General features: G+C 52.7%; 2 protein-coding genes and 1 long non-coding RNA gene across 4 annotated transcripts in view; 2 read left to right on the top strand and 1 right to left on the bottom strand.

The window, feature by feature from the left end:
- The first annotated feature begins 430 nt into the window (after window positions 1-430).
- LOC135190716 (uncharacterized) lies at window positions 431-8,872 on the top strand. The gene is made up of 4 exons (XR_010308611.1): window positions 431-555; window positions 2,010-2,243; window positions 3,666-3,793; window positions 8,623-8,872. It is a non-coding gene; the product is annotated as an uncharacterized LOC135190716 (long non-coding RNA).
- UTP11 (UTP11 small subunit processome component) lies at window positions 5,801-11,984 on the bottom strand. The gene is made up of 8 exons (XM_064172396.1): window positions 11,813-11,984; window positions 11,617-11,678; window positions 10,977-11,079; window positions 10,099-10,212; window positions 9,269-9,367; window positions 8,866-8,991; window positions 7,077-7,187; window positions 5,801-6,082 (listed from the first exon to the last, which is right to left on the bottom strand). Exons 1-8 carry the CDS (start codon window positions 11,873-11,875, stop codon window positions 5,999-6,001), a joined length of 762 nt encoding a protein of 253 aa, XP_064028466.1. The 5' UTR covers window positions 11,876-11,984; the 3' UTR covers window positions 5,801-5,998.
- A 29-nt stretch (window positions 11,985-12,013) lies between these two features.
- The window catches only part of FHL3 (four and a half LIM domains 3), a 31,076-nt gene continuing 28,026 nt past the window's right edge, over window positions 12,014-15,063 (top strand). Inside the window, exon 1 of one of the 2 annotated variants that reach the window (XM_064172394.1) lies at window positions 12,014-12,872. The gene's annotated coding sequence lies outside the window, so the exon portion shown is untranslated. The remainder of the gene's footprint in view (window positions 12,873-15,063) is intronic. The other variant, XM_064172393.1, reaches the window with a different exon arrangement.

Here is a 15,063-nt window from a genome sequence, read left to right as displayed (position 1 = left end):
GTTTTCACTTATTGTTCCAGTTTTAAAGATTAATGGCACTCAGAGATGAGTATTATCTACGCTCCCATTTCATGCTCCTTATCAGAAGGGCTTTCTCAGCATAATTAGCATGGATCAAATTTTCCAAGTGGCTCAGCAGGCTTGCTGCTGTACCTTGGCTGCCCAGGACCCCTGGGACATGCTGCTGCTGCTGCTGCCAGGCACACTGCACCCTGACTGCCCACAGCACTTTGACCCTGTGCTGAGACAAAAGCCGGGGCTGGGAGCACCCAAGCAGAGGTGAAGAGGAGCAACCCCCCTGCCCTGTGCTACTGCCTCGGTCACCCACTGCTCCAAGAAGAAGAGAGGCAGGTGAGGGTGGTTATCAGTGAGTGGTTCACTCTGCCCTGCCCAGCAAAGACAGCAGCCTGTCAGTAGTGATGGCTCCTGGAGAAACACACAGCAGCCCCACCAGTGCCGCCCACACCCTGCACCTGCAGTCCCAAAGCCAGGAGCTGTGCTCTGCCTGTCCAGCTGCAGCCCCACGGCCCCCAGAAGCTCTGCGCACTGTGCCAGGTATGGGAGCTGCTGGCACATCTTGCTTTGGGTCTGAACAGCTTTTGTAGCCTTTACACCTGGAGAAAGAGAATGGCCACTGCTAGGGTGTGGGTAGGTAGCTCTTTGCTTCGGGCTGTTTGTTATCTGGGCACTGAGGTGCTCAGCAGAGGGTTGGGGTAAGGAGTATTTAATAGCTGGAGGGGTAACAGAGGCCAGTTCCTTGTCTTGGGAGACCAGCCTGGCTGTGGGGCAGGATGGTCAGGAGTGGGCAGAAGTGGTGGCTGGGGAAGGGAATCTGCTGGCACCTTGCCTCTGGCTTACCTGGGGCTGCCGGTGTGTGCTTTGGGCTCACGCACGCTGTGTGCTGCGTCGCGCAGGCAGGCATGAGAGCTTCGGGGGCGGGGGGGGGGGGGTGTGCTGTGTGCCACATCCATCCGCCTGCAGAGGTGTGGAGGGGATCGGTGGGGAGCAGCAGGGCTGTGGTGGGGCGCTTGTGTGGGGCTGCCACTGGGACGGAGAAGCCCCAGGAGCGCAGCACCGAGCTCCTTGCTACACGCGATCAAGCTGTGATCGTTTCTATCAGGAAGATAAACTGGCCATTGTTGCCAAAAATAAATGTTAGTGTTCCAAATCCACACTTCAATAGCACCAGCTCATTAGAGATGCATATCATTTGGCTCCAGTCCCACACCTTCCAGCTCGTTATAAATATGCAGTTGCTGCTGGCTCTACCCCAATCATCTCTGCAATCAGAGCTTTTAATTAGGTTAATTAAATTGTATCAAACCTCGCAGGGACGCAGTTCACTGGTGCTGATGAGGCAGCCAAAACAGACCTTAACTCTAGCTCTAATGAAGGCCCTGCTGCCTGCTGCAGCTAATGACAATGCATAATAAATTAGAGCTTCCCTAGAAAGGTGCATCAGGGCTTGTGCTTCAGTAAACGATGATCTATATGCACTCACTTACTGTTTCAGTCTCTGGGTCTGCCAAGCCAGAGACATCCTGGGAATATGTTCTCACTAAATAATGGGCTCCTACCTGCTCCAGGCAGTGCTGCTCACCTTGGCTCTCTCAAGGCACTAAAAGCTTCAGGTATATAACTGTAGGGATGGCAAAGCGAATGTTTGCTGCTTTCACTTTGCACAGCACTTGGTCTGCTCTAGTGCCTGGCTTCTCCCAGTGGAAGCAGCAGCAGGTATTTATTTGTTTGACACACACACCCCTTGTAATGGTATTTGGGCAGGAACATTTCTGTTTGGAGGGAAATGGAGGGCTGTGTACAAGCGTGCACCAGTGGGAATGGGGATGATACCCTGTGCCTGGGCTGTTCCTGGCTGTTAGCAGTCCCTGTGCTGCTCCCAGCCAGGTGGGTAAAGGTCTGGGTGGCCAAGGAGTACTGGAAGAGAGAGGTTGAGCAGCAATTAGTCATTCCTGATTTACATCCTGCTCTTTCAACTCCCTGCTGTGAAGCTGCTCAGGCTTGAGTGGAAGAACTCCACCACCCTTTTCTCCTCGGTGCCCTTGGGCAAGTCACCTTAGCTGAACCTCACTGTGAGGACAGCAGGGTCTTGGTGACAGTCCAGAGCAGCCAAGCATGCCAGCTGGAGACACCTGCAATCCCACCCCTGGACCACCACCATTGTCCTGCTGGCAACACTGGACAGCAGCCACTGGACTCTGGGCTGCCAAACTACTGAGCTCTTGGTGAGTAGACTCCTGACATGGAAATCATGTGAGAGTGGTGGGATGGGTGGGATCAAAACCTCCCTGCTCAGCTCTGCTGACAGAAGACCATGAGGATGACTCTGAGGTTCCTGAGTATCCCTCCAGCTGCCACAGCACCAAGCTGCTGGTACAGACCTGGCAGTGATTGCCTATGAAGGGCTCTGGAGCCTCCCCTGGTGTGTTGGCTTCCCTCGCCATGCCCCAGGAATGGGGTGAGTGATCCCCATGTGCTGGTCCCCAGTCTGGTTCAGGCTGGAAAGTGGGGCCTACAGGAAGCCACCCTGAGGGCTGGTGATGATTCTCCTGCTAGTAATATATTGCTGCAGTTGCCCAGAAATAATCCTGCAAGTGTTTTAATGTAGCCTACTATTAACTTTTATGGACAGTCATTACCAATTGAGTTCTTCAGCTTGAATAAGGAATTACATGGAATTATTATATAGCACAATATTATTCTGAGTCACCTGAAACCTGAGCCATGAATCTGTGGGATATTTTGATATCTGTATCTTGCAAGCTGCTGGGAATCTCCTTGCTTAAAGAACCTGTTGGTTCAGACTTTGATACTATAATTATCACAAGCAGAAAATAGCTGTGGGCCGTTTCCCTCTGTTCTTCCCCATGAGGGCCCAGCTAAGAGGATGCCAGATCCCACCAATGTCTCCCTTCAGATGATGCACTGTGGCTGAGCTGGTTGTGTGTTTTGTGCTGTTAAGATGTTGAGTCTTCCTGGACCCTTTCAGTGGTTTAGGGCTGAATGGGATGTTGGATGTGGGAAGCTATTTACAGATAGGTCCTGTCCAGATGTGAAATAAGACTGCAGATTTTCCTGAGAAATAGAACCTGGACACTACTTTTGCTCCTCACACTTTCAAAAGTGTACAGGCTTGTCTGCCAAGAAAAACCAAAGTGGATTCTCCCTCCCATCAGAGCCCCTTTCATCTGTGCTATAGGGAACCAGGTCATGGCAGCAGAAGACAGTGTTTAACCCATCTTCAGTATTAACTTGCCTGGGAATGTTTCTCTGGACAGTGAGCCACAGTAATGTTGTGAAATTCCACAGTGGTAAAAGAGCTTTTTCTTTGGTTTGGATTTGCTCTTTCAGCTGGTGCAGTTCTTTTGCTGGTAGCTGGTGGGAGTTTTGAAGGTTAGTAGGTGTGGGTCAACCCTGTCTGCTAAGGTGGAAGGTCAGAGATCAGCACCCATCAAATCATTGAACATTGCAGGTAGTAGATGAAACATGGTTGAGCACAAGAGCTGCTGCCTCCTTTCTGTCTGTTGTGGCCACATGATAAACCATAGCTAACTGGATTTGTGCCTAGGCTTTTGTGGTTGGGATCCAGCAAGAGGTCTGCTTGATGTAACACCACCAGTCTAACAAGGCTCTTGTTTCCCTTTAAGACTTTCATAGGTTTCCAGGGAAAAGTAACTTGGAACAGGCACCACTTTTGCTCCTCGTACCCTGTACAGTGAAGATGAAATTGCCACATCTCACCGAGAGCTCGCAGCTCCTGTGTGCCAGCAGACAGGTGAGGGCCACCACCAGAAGTGGTGTGGCATTTGATCTGTGATTACCATGGTGAGAGCAATGATCACTCAAAGCCTCCCAGCTACTTAATGCATCCAATAATACCTCGCTCGTTCACGGGGAAGAGATGGCTCTCTTCCAGGGTTTAGATCATTTGTGCCCATCGCAACCCACACTGCACTGGGCACTTGCAGCATCAGGCTCTTGGGCTGCTCCTGTTCGGGTTGTCCCGCCCCAGTTCCTGGCAGGCAGCAGCTCCTCAGATCTCCCCCTGGAACTGCCGTTTTGCTTCCCATCCTTTCCAGTAACTCTCCCAATGCAAGTAAAATTAACCCGGGATAAGGATCAAATATTTATCCACCTCAATCTCAGTCTAATCATCTCTCTTCAACGAGCCCCAGCCGGTGAGGATGGGAGCTCTCTGCTTCAGAAACAAAAGGTGCCCAGAACCAGAGGTGAACTCGGCAGCTTTCCCAAAGTCTGGCTCTCGGCGTCCCTCGGGATGTGCCCGCTCCGGCTGCCGGTCAGGGAGCTGCCGTTACACATCCCCTGGCTTCCGTTCCGAGCCACCGTGAAACGAGCCCGTGCTCTGCCGGGGCTGGATGCGCAGCCTCGGGACTTAGCGGCTGTAGAGGAGGTGGGTTCGGGGCTTTGGTTACCCTCGCCGCGGAACGCGGGGTTCAGGGCAAACCCCGACGGCGCGGGACTGGCGACAGCGGGGAACGGACCTCCCGTGAACACCACCGAGCCAGAGCGAGCTGCTCCGGCAGGATCGGCTGGAGAGCCCTGCCCGGGGCACCCGGGGACACCGGCGACAACGGCCCGAAGGAAGCGCTGGGACCGCGGGAACCGCTGCTCCCGAGCCTGCCGCGCTGGTCGCGACGCGGCGAGGCGCTGCTGCCCCCTGCCGGCCGGGCCGAGCCACTGCGTCCGCACCGGGGACCCACTGCCGATTCTGCTGGCGGCGAGGAGGTAACTGCCGGGGAAATGCATTGCAGCCTCCAGCCGTGCGTGCTTCTTCGGCAGGGAGAAGAACCAGGAAGGTTCCCACACGGTGCAGTTCGCTGCCTGCCCCGCCCCGGCCGCCTGACACCCGCGCTGTTACCGGTGGAATCTGGTGCACGGGCGTACCGCATCTGCTTTAAGGGAAAAGCCTCCCTAAATCCCTTCCCAGAGGAAATATCCCAGAAACCCGGTCTGCAGCTGTCCCTCAGCAGCCAAAAACGCCACGTTCCTTGCAGGGAGCAGCAGGGAGAGCTCCCGCCGTGGGAAGCGCCCGGGAACAGTCCCCATCCTGCACGGGCCTGCGCTGCGTGCTGGCAGGCACGGCACGGGTGAGTGAGATAAGAGCAGGAATGCTTACGCCCAGGCTCCCAACTTGCCCCAACTGCTCCAGGACGCTCCATTGTTCTCACTGACACCCCCTCCAACCACCAACGCTGCAACAAGCACCTGAGCTTTGCCCCGCGCTTGGCTCCCGCACTGCCTCTGTGTGTGTGTTTCAGTATCATCTGTCACACCTGGTTGGCAGCACCGGGAACTGCATGGGAGAAAGCAGGGAAAGCACAAACAGCTCCTCAGCCCTCAAGTTCATCCGTAAAGGTTAAGTTCTCCTTTCGTTCTCCATCGTGGCAGAAACAATCCCCACTGCTAACGCAGTGCCCAAAAGTGGCCACATGCCCTCAGCGATGCCTTTTGCCTCTTAGGTTCTAAAGTGCAATGCTTGGTGCAGATTAAGTGGAATGGAAGATTTAAGAGATTTAAAGGGGGGAAGGGTGGGTAAGTTATTAGAAAGGTAATAAATAATTCAGCTTTTAACCTGATAGGAAAAAGACAGATGGAAAAGCTGATCTGAAGCCTCTGGTGGTTTTGGATGTGTCACATCAGGGTCCCAGTGCAGCACGTGCTGCACGAACCCATCTCTAGGCCAAATTCTGACCTTGACTTCTCAGTGATTGCTTATGGTGTGTATTACCAGACTGTTCAGGCACCACCCGAGGCTCCCCACTGCAAATACCAAGAGAACAAACTCTGATTTATTAATCAATTAATTAGATACAATATGTATACTGCAGGCCCACAGTAATTGTAACAGCAGTAGGAGACTGCAGTGAAGCACGAATGGTGCCTCGGTCCCTCATGAGGAGAATCCTCTTCCTTCTCTTCCTTTGTAAGCAAGGATGGTAAGAGTTGTTTGCTGGGATGGTTAACGCTTACGCTGAAACTTGAATTTATAAATAGCTGGACTGTTTGTTGTCTCTTTCTTCACCTTTACTTTATGGGTTTTGTCCTGGAAAAAAAAGAACAAGGAAAAAGATTTGTTGCCAATTAAGAAGAAAATTCCCACTTCATACAGAAGGCCCTGGCTTGGACTGACAAGGCACTTTGCACTGTTCAGATGAGAGCTGTTGTCTCCATCTGCTTTTTCACCTCTTGATTCTCAAGCACAACATGCTCTGTTCACAGGTGCCAGTAAAGGGTGAGTCCCAGTAAGACAAACCATTTATTGGCCATTGGGCTTTTTAAGGTCTTCTCATAACCTACAGAAACAGTTCCCTGCCCCTGCTGCTCCTCATGCTCTGCTTGTACTTGAGGGTGGCAACAGCACTTTAGAGACTTGTGAGCACCATTCCAAAGCTAAGTCTTTCTCTCTGCTGGATGTGGAGATGATGGGGCGTGTCCAGAGCAGGGCCAGGAGGATGATCAGAGGGCTGTAGCAGCTCTGCTGTGAGCATAGACTGAAAGAGTTGGGGCTGTGCAGGCCCCAGGTGACCTTCTTGTGGCCTCCCAGTATCTGAAGGGGGCCTACAAAAAAGCTGGGGAGGGACTTTGTAGGCTATCAGGTAGTGACAGGACTGGGGGGAATGGAGCAAAGCTGGAGGTGGGGAGAGTCAGACTGGATGTGAGGAGGAATTGTTGAGAATGAGAGTGGTGAAAGCCTGGAATGGGTTGCCCAGGGAGGTGGTTGAGGCCCCAGGCCTGAAGATGTTTAAAGCCAGGCTGGCTGAGGCTGTGGGCAGTCTGCTCTAGGGTAGGGTGTCCCTGGGCATGGCAGGGGGGTTGGAACTGGCTGCTCCTTGTGGTTCCTTCCAACCTTGACTGATTCTATGAGTTCAACTAGCAGATACTATTTACCAGCCATGGCACAACTGGAATGCTTTATCCCCTTTTTCCATGCTGTAAGAGGATCACTTAGTTTTTTGGAGTTACCTGGAAGCGTCAGGCTGAGATCAGAGTGACAAAATGCGCAAGCAAAACCAAAGAACCAGAACTAAATCTCTCACCAAAAGATCTTTACGTGTCTGGATTTTCTGTGCCACAACAAACATGGCCTTCTCTCTTTCAATGCGCTGCCTCAGGAGGTTGTACTGATTCTTCCTTTGCTGGGCTAATTTCTGGAGGGAAAAACAAAAAGAAGCTTTTTTAAGACAGAGAGAGGAGCAAGACACTATGGTCTGTAGCTGACTGACTTCTGAGGCACTTGGACCTCACAAACTTTGCATACATTTACTAATCTTTGGGGTGCTTAGAGATATGGTTTCAGGCGAATCTTGCAGAGTAGGGTTAGAGGTTAGACTTGGTGATCTTGAGGGGCTTTGCCAACCTGGATGTTTCTGTGGATCTGTTAAAGAATGCTGCTTCAGTGATATGGCTAGATTTCAGAGAACCATTTTAAAATCTTGATTGTCATACTGGAGGTTTTCTAGTTGGGCCTTCTTTGTGCTTGTTTTGATCTCCTAAATCCACACATAAAACCCTGAACCTCTTCTAACCCAGTTTAGATGCTGCTCAGTAAGTGGTTAGAATTTCATTCTTCTAAGCTGTCTGCATTTCATTGTTGATTGCCAGGTAATGTTTAACTCCCTAACGAAACCTAAACTTATCCAGAGGAGGGACAAAAAAACCCAAACAAACAAAAAGGACAAAGAAAAAGACCTGAGATCAATTCCTGAAGTGCTTAGGAACTGCACAGAGGCCTCCCAAAATGCAACTTGTTTGGTCATGTTTTACCTAGGAAGAGCAGATGGCTTTTCCAGCACAAAAGTGGCATTACTGCAGGTGTGATTCAAGTAATTAAACTAAGGAGAGCGAATCCCAACACGTCTAAAATATGACTCAGGCATTTGGAAAAGAAAACTTGTCAGCCTACAACTTGCCCAACTGCTTTACTGACAAGCCAACATGAGAAAGCTGGCAAGGAAAAAAGGGACCACAGGAGGGGTTGTTATCTGCCATCTGGTTCAGAAAACAGCAGGTTACAAATTTACTGATTGGCAATTTCAGACAACTTTGCTTTTGTCTCGCACAGATAAGCTCAGGCTCATAGGCCTGCCCAACAGATCTAACCTACTTCAGAGGTGTTTGCCACGTTCAAGCTGTATATAGCCACTTCTAGGATAGAAGTGCTGTGATGTTAAAACATCACAATCAAAGCTGATTGCATAAGCAATCCTGAAGGACCCCAAAACTTTAAATTAGGAAAGCCAGGAAGTGAGACTACAGCTTGGATGTCTTCGAGAAGAAAAGGAGGGAGACAAATATTGAACTTCAAAACACTTCAGACTCAGAATCTAAATGAAAAATGCCCAACAACAAACACATCTATGTTGGAATAAGCTTCTCCACATCCCTGTTCAGGGATGTAAGGGTGTTTCTGGGGAGGCATGAGGGAAGACTTAACAGTGGATGCTGCAAAACTCACACTTAAAATTGCAGCAATCCAGTGAAAAGCCAATCCCATAGGTGCATGTCATGCAGTGCAGCAAATATATCCAGTGTTGCCAAGGAAACTGCCTAATCAGATTTCTACTATTCCCTTCTGGTCCATAGGCCACAACTCTTGATTTATAATCCATGGGAACTAGAATACAACTGATCACAATTTCCATGTTGGTCCAGGAGAAGATCTGATTGTAACCTCCAGGCGCTTGATGATTCAGTGACTTCCACTACAGCCCTGTGTCACCAGGATGAACTTTGTTGTCCTCCACAAGTCCAAGGAATCCTCTTTAGTGCTTATTACCCAAAAGATGTAGAACATTAAGGTAATCAGAACACAAACAGCAACAGTACCTTTAACTGGACAGGATCAGTAGCTCCCTTCAGAGTCTCCTTCTGCAGCGTCGCAATGGTCGGTCGGTTGTACACCCTACCCACAAGCTCTGGGAGCGTATCCAGGTGAGTTGCAATATCAAACTCCTGAACTGTAAATAAAAAGAGAGAAACTCACATGGACTTCTTGGATGCTCAGCAAACCTTCCAAACATGCAGCTTAAGCAGGGTCAGCAAAGGGCACCCCAGCAACACAGCTCCTGCAAAACTGAGGTCTGATCTAGATCCCAAGAGAGATGTCTAGACCACCTGAAGTAGGCAAAACCAGTCTTCTGTATGACAAAAGCACGAAGGAAGCACTGTACTGTTTCAAACAGCCACCAACGGATCATCCCAGAAGGCTTCTGCCAGCAGCAGTCTGAACCTTGCCTTCTTTGCGGCTGTCCAGGAAGAAGAGATGCTTGTTGGGGCTCTTCCCCTCGGCGTCCAGCAGATGGAGCTCGGACTTCAGCCGCTCGATTTTCTGCGGGAAGAGAATTCATGGGCACTGCCAAGCCGGGCACAGAACACCCCCCCGACAGTGCCTGTCTGCTCGTCGAGCGTCCAAACCCTTCCTTCCCATGGGATCTTAGACAATACATCCAGCCCACGTTTATACCACGTTCCCGTAAGCCTTCTGAGTAGATGCTAGCTGCTTTCAGGTGTTAACCCCCCCAAACATGCACAAAGCCCTTTTCAAAGCATTAAGTTACATGTATGGCAAAAGGCAAAAGAGGGGACAGTTGCCACCAGATCACCAGCAAAGTGAGGAAGGAAAATTCAAAGCTGACTGACTTGCTTTAACTTTTTATCTGCAGCGTGGATCAATGTGGGACCAGAAAAACATTTTCAGTGGGACACATTTTCTACTGATTGCCTGCCCACAACACTCAAGCTCTTTATAGTACACATAAGTTCTTATATATATATATAAGTTTTTTAACAACCCTCAGTTCTTTACAAAAGAAGAGAAGCAAAAGCACATCTTTGATGCCTGAAATCCACATCAGAAGTTACTGTTTTATCATGTGTAGTACAGTTTTTGTTACTCAGTGTACCTTCAGGTCCTATATGCTCAACTCCACTCACATTTCCATCTGTCACTTGCAGCACTACCCAGTCAGATCTCACTAAACCTAAACACCACAGCAATCACTACCATAAAACAGAACAATTCTGAGCAAACTGGGAAACACTGAAGAAGTGAAGCATTACCTTGGCTTCTGCCACTCTTTTTGTTTCCACATATTTAATATCCTGGGTCCTCATCAGTTTCATCTGTTCTGGGGTCACTTCATCCTTTGGCTGCTTCACTACATGAACTCCATCCTGCAATCAGGCAGACACAACACTTACAGATACCACTCCAGTTACACTGCACTATGGGTCCTAATAGCAAAAGCAAAAGAACCTTTTGTCCTTTGCCCCTCATTCTCTTCAAAGCCTTCCACAGGCACCAAACCAACTCTGCTGATTTAGGAGGGACATTGAGATGCTTAGGTGTGTCCAGAGAAGGGCGACGAGGCTGGGGAGAGGCCTTGAGCACAGCCCTATGAGGAGAGGCTGAGGGAGCTGGGATTGGTTAGCCTGGAGAAGAGGAGGCTCAGGGGTGACCTTATTGCTGTCTGCAACTACCTGAGGGGTAGTTGTGGCCAGGGGGAGGTTGCTTTCTTCTCTCAGGTGGCCAGCACCAGAACGAGAGGACACAGCCTCAAGCTGTGCCAGGGGAAATTTAGGCTCGAGGTGAGGAGAAAGTTCTTCACTGAGAGAGTCATTGGACACTGGAATGGGCTGCCCGGGGAGGTGGTGGAGTCGCCGTCCCTGGAGCTGTTCAAGGCAGGACTGGACGTGGCACTTGGTGCCATGGTCTGGCCTTGAGCTCTGTGGTAAAGGGTTGGACTTGATGAGCTGTGAGGTCTCTTCCAACCTTGGTGATACTGTGAGACTAGAAAATTGCTATCAACCCCCCATACTGTGATACTGTGATACTGTGATTTACTACCTTGTAAATTAAACCAAACCCAAGGTAAACAAAAAAGAAGTTACTTAGAGCAACAGTCATAACCCTGCTTGAAAGCAATTCAGATTCTCACCTTGAGCTGTGAACGTATCATTTTAAAGTAGAACTCATCGGGATTCTTGTCCAGAGCTTTCTTTTCAAGTGCTCTGAGTGCATTTTGTTTCTTGTGGTAGTCACTGGCAAAAACAAAAGCAAATCAGAAGTTGTTCAGCAGCTTCTCCATGTTCACACTCCCTGAGGAGATGCTGGGTCCTTCAACGTGACGCTCAGCACTTTGATAAGCCTCCAAATATGGAGCTGTACACCAACAAACAGCTTTGGAGGAAATGAATAGTGTCCAACCGTGTTAAGGGAGCACTGGGAGCACCTTCCCTATTCTGCAAAGCTTACTGAGCTGCTTCGAACTCCTGGATCTTCTTCAGAACCAGCCATTAAAGACGGAGGATACAGCTCAGTTCAGCACTAATCACAGCAGTAGCTACACTATAATGCTTTCGCCCTCCACGCTGCCCTTCCCCTGCCTCAGCGCAGGGATCTTTCGCTGTCACGGTTCCACCAAAGAGCCTGGCAGGCGGATCGGGGACAGCCATGCCGGGACTACCGCCCGCGCTGCCTGCGGACCGCCGCCGCCATCCCGGCGCTGCGCTGCGGAAGCCGCTCGGGCCAGCCCCGGCTCACCCCAGCCGCCCTCCCCCGGCGGCGCCGCCACTCACCGGGCGCGGATCCGGTAATCCTTCTTCTTCTCCAGCAAGCCGAGCTTCTTCCGGGAGGCAGGCTAGGGGAGAAAGGCAGAAGGGCCATGGGTGGCTGCCGGCGCTGACCCCAGCCCCCCGCGGCAGGCCTGGCCCGGCCTGGCACATTCCAAACCAGCCCGGCCCGGCCCGGCTCGGCCTGGCCCCGCGCACCGACCTGTGCCCGCTCCCGATGCGGGCGCTGCCCGGATTTGGCAGCTTTCTTGAAGGCGGACGACATGGCGATGGCCTCTGCTCGTCCGATCCCAGATCCACGCCCGGCTGCGGTGCCCCGGCGGGTCCCGGTGCCGCGGCAGCCCCACGCTGCCCGGGAGGCGGAAGGGGCGGCGCCGCGGGGGCAGAGACGGCTCCGTCTCCATGGCCACGGCCGGTCCCGCCCCCTCGCCGGCCTGACCGGGGCTCCCCGCGGCGCCGGGCGCATCCTTCAAAGGCTCCTGCCGTGGCGGCATAGCCGGGCCTTTCTGTTTGCCTGGTGCGGCTTGTCCGCCGCGCTCCGAGCCCCGTTCGGGGGCCGGTATGACCGGGCACCCGCCGAGCTCTACGCGTGTCTTCCCCCAGCCCATTGCGTGGAGCCGGCGCGGCCAGAAGGGGGAACCACGGGGCAGGAGGCGGTGTGGGCAGCGCCGGGGCGCTGCTCCGTGCTGCTCGGTGCCGGGAACCGAGACCGGGACTGCCCTGGGGTCGGGAGCTGGTGCGTTTCTCCATGGCCTGCTCGGGGACAGAAGAGCCCGTAGCCGGCCAGTTCTGCTGGAGCCCGGCACCGGCACACTCCCGAGCCGCTGACGGCGCTGCGCTTTGCCTTGCCTCGCAGAGAGAACGAGGGGCGGGCGGGTCCGCCGCAGCTGGGCTCTGGGATGGCGGCCCGGGAGCGAACGGAGAGGCGAAAGCACTAACGCCGGACTGGCTGCCCCAGGAGGGGCGTACCGCTGCACCGCGGTGCGCATCCCGCTGGGGTCGGGGACGGATGCCCGAGCTGTCGGCAGGGTGCCGCTCGCATCCACTCGGAGCGGGAGCTTGTGCGGGGCGGGCACCGGGCGACTGAGTCCACCGCCCCCGGCCCGGCCCAGCCCAGCCCGCCGCCCCTCGGCCCCGCCCCGGGTCGGGCTCCGCGCCGCGCCGTGGGGCTGGCGAGTAGAGTCGAGGAGAGCCGAATCGAGAGGAGTTTTCTCACCGCCGGGCGAGCAGCGAGCCGGATACGGCTCCGGGACACGGACCAGGTGGGTCGGGACGGGTAGTGGCGGGAGTCCGGGACCGGCGGCGGGAGCCAACGTCCGCTGCGGCCCAGGGAAGCGGGGAGAGGCTGGAAGGAAGGTGTCCCTGCGGCGAGGCTCCCTGGCTCCCTGGCGCTCTGGGGCGACTGGGCAGCACCGGCCTTGGCCGCGTTTGCTGCGTCCCTACCCGGGATGTATCTGGCCCGGAGAGCTCTGCGCCGGCTGTCCCGGGAAGCACAGCCTGAACCGTTTGCCGAAGGAAAAAGTCCTCGGGGCCGTGCCCGCTCCGGGCCGTGCAGCTGCAGCGCTTGAGCTGTCTTTTATTAAAGAAAGCTGAAACTTTACCCAGCCATTACAGTAGGGAATAACCCAAACGCTCGCACGCATAGCAGAGACGTTTCCAACAGCCCCTCCTCGGCTGCTGTGTCCAGAGGTTCCCAGGGGTTGGGAAGGGCCAGGCAAAGCTTTGCTTTTTGTGCGTGTGTGTGGGTTAAACAAAGGCTCAGAGTCACGGTTTGCATCCTGCGCTTAACAGACGGCTCAGCACCCTTCAGACTGGTGCTGGTGGGTTGGTTTGTTAAATGAACGCAATTCTCTTGCCGTCGATTAAGTTTTCCTAAGAAAAGGTAACGTTTTCTGGTCTGGTTTCCAGCTGTGTCAGTGCTTGTACCTGTGGCTCTTTCGTGAGAACCGAGGGCAGTGTTGGGTTTGTTTTACAGTTACCCCTGGGTGCGGTGAGTTGCGTTGGGGGAATTGCTCTCCGCTGACTCGCATCTCCGGTGATGGCCTTAGCACCTCCACTGCTTCCCCGTCTTGGGAAATCATAGTGATGATTCGCACATGAAAAGCCTTTTCCCGGGGCATGGGGAAGGCCCCATGGACCAGGCTGAGGGTCTGGTGAATGCCATGTGCTGGTGGCAGCTCAGGGAAGGTTTCTTGAGCTGCTGCGGAGGTGTGATTGTCAAATACTCGTTTAGTGTCCACTTCTGAGGAGCGTTTTCTCGCCTGTTTCCTCAGTCTCTCATATTTAAATATCTGCCTTTGCCATCAGTAATCTTCTTCTGGTGTCCATAGAGGTGTTGAAGCTGCCTCATTGTCCTAATTTGCTTTGTCAAGATGCTGGGCAGTGGGAAAAGTGAAGCCTGACTGCTGTCTTATTTTTGTACTATCATCTTTCCTTTTCCTGGGGTGGTGACCATGTGGTTCTCTTGCAGGCTCTTCCTTGGAGGCATGGAGTTGTGAGCATTAGTTTAATTCCTGCCCAGCCAGAGCTGCATTTTTGTCTGCTTTTAAGACTCGTGGCATAGCATAGGAGACAAAAATGTTGGCAATATAGTTAGTTGTGGGCACTAATTAAAGTGGATGCTCTGCAGCAAAAGGTATGTTTTGCAATAAGAACTCCTTAAACCTGTCATAGGGAGTGGCAGGGACACACCAAAGGCTGGGTGGTGCTTGGAAATATCCAGAATTCCCTAAGTGGAATCCTGTGTACAGTTCTATGGTCTCAGCTTCTGGAGAAACCACTGTCTCTCCACATCAGATGCTTTTGAGATGCCTCTTGAGGGAAGGTCTCTGCATCTTCCCAGCCTTCAGAAGAGCATCCAGAGAGCTCAACAGTGACTCGTGTGCTGAAGGTCAGGCTGGTTCTCTGGTCTTTGGGAGGACAGCAGGTCACTGCAGGATCTGCTTCAGCCATCTGCAGCATGTCTGCTGTCAGCTCTGTGTCCTGTTTACACTGCAGTTTGTTTTAGAGTGGGCTCTGAGACAGCCATGCTGTCCAAGGACGCAGCCAGCAGCTGGGTGGCTCAGCACTTGAGGCCATCATGGGCTTCTTCCTTTCTTAGGCTGGAGTCTCTTTGGTGGCCTGTGTTGCTGTGGTTGCCCTGATGACACAGGCTGGTACTCCACAGATGAACAAGAAATCCTTGTGTAGCTACAGGCAGTGCCCACAGGTCAATAGTTTTGTGACGTGTACGAGCTCAGAGATGTTCTCTTGGGTTTTTGGACCAAACGCCTTTATAATAGAGATGAACCCTTAGCTGATGGAGCCAAGAACATCTCTGTGGACAGGTTACTGAAATTCCCACTTTGAAGCTCTTGGTTCTGTTCACAGCCAGGACTCGCTTGCTCTGTAGGGTAAGATGCATTTGCTGGGTCCTGATTGCAGCTGAGTTGGTCCTGTTGCATGACCTGCTGT

The sequence above is a fragment of the Pogoniulus pusillus genome, chromosome 37 (assembly GCF_015220805.1).
Source record: "Pogoniulus pusillus isolate bPogPus1 chromosome 37, bPogPus1.pri, whole genome shotgun sequence".
NCBI lineage: Eukaryota > Metazoa > Chordata > Aves > Piciformes > Lybiidae > Pogoniulus > Pogoniulus pusillus.
The sequence above is the reverse complement of the archived record's forward strand: the minus strand, read 5'-3'. Positions and strand labels throughout refer to the sequence as shown.